Genomic DNA, 3,932 nt, shown 5'->3' with positions numbered 1-3,932 from the left:
GGGGGGGCCCCCCCCCGTTTCAGCGGGCCGGGAAAAGGGGGGGGGGGGTTTTGGGGGGGGGGGGAGGAAATCGAGGCCAAGCTAAGCAGGCTCATGTCTCGAGAAAGTACGTTATAAGGCTCTGAATTTGCAAACCCAACCTTGCCGCAACCCGTATCTTCTCATCTGTGTTCAGTGCTATGCCACGGTTTGGCCATGGAAATATAAGGAATCGGAGGAGGGAGACTGAGCATGTGCAGAATACTGAGTTTTCAGGAATGGCAACCAGCCCTTACATACATTTTGGATTAGGGGGATGGTTTTTCTCAGTCTGCGGATCAGCCCAGTTTGACCGACGCTCCTTAGGGTTTCAGAGCTTAACAGAGTCAGACATGGTCAGTACTTGGATGGGAGACCACCAAGGAAAGCTGTGGTATGCAGAGGAAGGCCATGTGACAGCAGACCACCTCTGCTCATCTCATGCCTAGAATGCCCTGTGGAAGGTGTTGATATGAGTTGATTGCGATTCAATGGTACATTTCTCCCAGGTCATGTGTTTGTAGTTTCCATTGGGCTTGAGTCTAGGCCCCATTTAAGTTTTTATTTAGAAAGGGTGTGTGATTTCTCAAGCAATTTTCTACGATATGCATGTTGCATATTACATTCAGTGAAGGTTCATTTAGATTTTTGAAAAAAAAAATCTCATTAAATAAAACCCACTCTGTATTGGTTAATTCTTATAAAGATGAATTAACTGTTATGACCTAACTTGGAATAAACTCTACATAAACCCCAAACTTTAGTGGGTCTAGAATTATTCCATGGCAAAGTTCTAGTCTCTGAGGCATGGAGAAAACATTTCTCTGAGAGTTTTGCTACATATACGCTGCTAGGGCTCTCCATTTCCCTTTCACTGCCTGCTGCAAATGCAGAGACATTCACAATTGCAATGAGGCATCAAGAACTGCTAGATCACTGTAACATTATAATTATCTATTCCTGTGATCTACTAGTTCTCTGAATTACCAGCTTTTATAAAAAGTATAGCTCTTTATGGAGATATACATATATGTGCAAGAAAAAGAACTACAGTTTATTTTTTAAAATAATAATAATCATCATCATAATACTTTCAATGTATTGATCGCCTTTTCCCACTCATGCGGGCTCAGAGCGATTTACGGTTACTCAGAGACAATGGACTAACAATATATTCGTGGGGGATAGGGAAGACAACATACAATATTTAATCTGCAGGCTGTATCAGTCATGTCCCGACGGCATGTATTCTGTCGGCTGGCTGATGACGTCAGGGCTCTCGATGTCACACTGCCACACTGCCACCGCCTGGCCGATTCACTCCACTGCAGGGGATGCCGAAACAGATTTTTCCACTTTTGATCTCTGCCGCGCCGCAGATGTCACACTGGCAGCTAACACCTCCCAAGGGGTGTTATCTTATCTACTTGCCGAAGCTTTCGAATCGCTGGGTAGACGATGAGCTAGGCACAATGAAAGATGGGGATTTAGAGGAACTAGTAGATGGTGGTTTGCTGAAGCACATGTCAAACTTGGGACACAGTAAGAGAAAATTTTTCCTTTTGTACCATCAAGGATATTTGGGGAACTTAAGTGCATTTAAATCCAGAAGCTTTTAAGTTCTACATTGAAGAAGAAGAAGAAGAGATTGGATTTATACCCCGCCCTTCACTTGGAGTCTCAGAGCGGCTTAACTCCTCTCCCTCCCCCTCCCCACAACAGACATCCTGTGAGGTGGGTGGGGCTGAGAGAACTCTGACACAAACTGCTCTATTTCAAGGACAGCTGTGCCAGAGCTTGTGACTGACCCAAGGTCACATCAGCAGGTGCAAGTGGAGGAGTGGGGAATTAAACCCAGTTCTCCCAGATTAGAGTCCGCACACTTAACCACTACACCAAACTGGATTTTAGCTATTTTATGTGTGAGAGGTGAAGCAAATTTAATAGTTTAACTGCCACAGTAAATGCTGATTTGCCATTGTTTTGCTAGAGAAGAAATCACTGTTGGAACTGAAGATGGTTATAAATGAGAAAAATGGTGATGAGCCTGAGCAAGAGGACAATCGGCGCTTGGAGCCTGATGTCATTGCCAGGGGAAACATACTTGCAAGTTTTACAGACAGTAAAGAAGCACGGGAGTTGATTAACAATCTCAAATTAGTGCATGAGGACTTGATATTGCAAGAAACAGCAATTCAGAAATTTACAGGTATGTATTTGCAATGTTGATAATGTACATCTGATATTGCAACATGGTATTTAGATAAATATCTACGAGTAACAAGAAGTTAGTCTTAGTGATCTTAGGTAAGCCAGTATCACTTGGCCCGATTCTTCTGCCCTGACATCTGCAGTAGAGACAATAATCTGTTTTTTTATTTCAGGATCCTGAAACCATGATTACTTTGTCAAAATCAATTACCAATATGAATCCTGAAATTTCCACTGAAGTTGTCTAAAACCTCACCAAACCATTTTGTTCTCATATCTGTTATTCCTCATCTTAATCAGTATTAAGCATGTTTGCCACTAACTGCCTTGCTGTACAGATCTGAACTTCTGTATGAATATTCTTGTTTTCATTCATTGCTTTTGCAAATGCAGCTTGAGTCCCTTTTGGAAGAATCTCTGGTGCCAGAAGAATGCCATTAATGCTTCATGCATTCTTCCTTTTGATAAAGGTGAATAGTATATAATAGTATATATAGAGAATAGTATATAATTATATTATAGTATTTGAAAATATTATAGAATCATAGAATCGCAGAGTTGGAAGGGGCCATACAGGTCATCTAGTCCAACCCCCCCTTAGAGCGTCCCTGACAAGTCTTTGTCTTTGTCCACCTCCCTAGGCAGCTGATTCCACTGTTGCACAACTCTTACTGTACAACTTACTGTACAACTTACTGTTGCACAACTCTTACTGTTTTTCCTAATATCCAGCCGGTACCATCCTGCCCTTGATTTAAATCCATTATTGCAAGTCCTATCCTCTGCTGCTAACAGGAACAGCTCCCTGCCCTCTGACAGCCCTTAAAATACTTAAAGAGAGCAATCATGTCCCCCCTTAACCTCCTCTTCTCCAGACTGAACATTCCCATACAGTGAGCCCCTTCCCACCAGCAAGGACGTCTGGGTAACTGCTGTTATCTTCTTTAATGGGGTTATTCCACGGCAGATCACCATTATTATTTTTTTAATTAACCACTACATCTCAGATTTTGATTAAAATTGCTGTACTGTCAAGTCAAGTATAAGTTTATTGTCTTAGCCATAGGCCATAACATAATACATCAGACTATAAAATGGTAATGTAAACAATAAAAATATATATATCAGTATACTCCAATACTCCTACTTTGCATTAAATACTAAACTCATTCTGATTTTCCTTGTTGCTAAGGCAAATAACGCCATTCTTCTAGAGACATAGTGGTCAAGGTCCGAGAGTAAAAATTTGACCAGATCAAGATCGGAGAGTCCATTATGCTGCGGAATAATAGGGATGATGTACTTTAGCCTAGGGGCTTCATGCCATGGGCATCTCAGAATATAATGTACAATATTACCCACTTCCCCCATATCACAAAGACAAAGTCTAAGGGGGGCAGGGATACCAAAGAAACAACTAGTCTTGATCATTGAGGGCATGGATTGAAATCTTAAAGCTGTAAAAGCCGATCTTAATTCCAGGCTGGTTAACTTCTCTAAATACAGGGACCTACAGTAATCCCTTTTTAAAAACTTGAATAATGGTGCCATCACATCATGATCTGTAAGCCCATCCTTTTTGAACACCCATTCCTTCAGTTCCCGTGCTTGAGTTTTATTCCTTAATAGATAATCAAGACCAAATGGTCATCTAATCTCTTGGAGGCTTTCAGGTGCAAACTAAAACTTAACCCCCCCCCCCC

The 3,932-nt window shown here is 41.5% G+C and overlaps 1 protein-coding gene across 1 annotated transcript in view; it reads left to right on the top strand.

Moving 5' to 3' along the window:
- Positions 1–3,932, top strand: part of TBCD (tubulin folding cofactor D) — a 380,958-nt gene that overhangs the window by 696 nt on the left and 376,330 nt on the right. Inside the window, exon 2 of the mRNA XM_015426300.1 lies at positions 2,009–2,227. Within this exon, the coding sequence (XP_015281786.1) occupies positions 2,035–2,227 (193 nt within the window). The 5' untranslated portion in view covers positions 2,009–2,034. The remainder of the gene's footprint in view (positions 1–2,008; positions 2,228–3,932) is intronic.

This window comes from Gekko japonicus, unplaced genomic scaffold (assembly GCF_001447785.1).
Source record: "Gekko japonicus isolate JY-2015 unplaced genomic scaffold, Gekko_japonicus_V1.1 scaffold501, whole genome shotgun sequence".
In the NCBI taxonomy this organism is placed as follows: domain Eukaryota; kingdom Metazoa; phylum Chordata; class Lepidosauria; order Squamata; family Gekkonidae; genus Gekko; species Gekko japonicus.
Note: the sequence above shows the minus strand (reverse complement) of the source record. Positions and strands in the feature narration are given on the sequence as shown.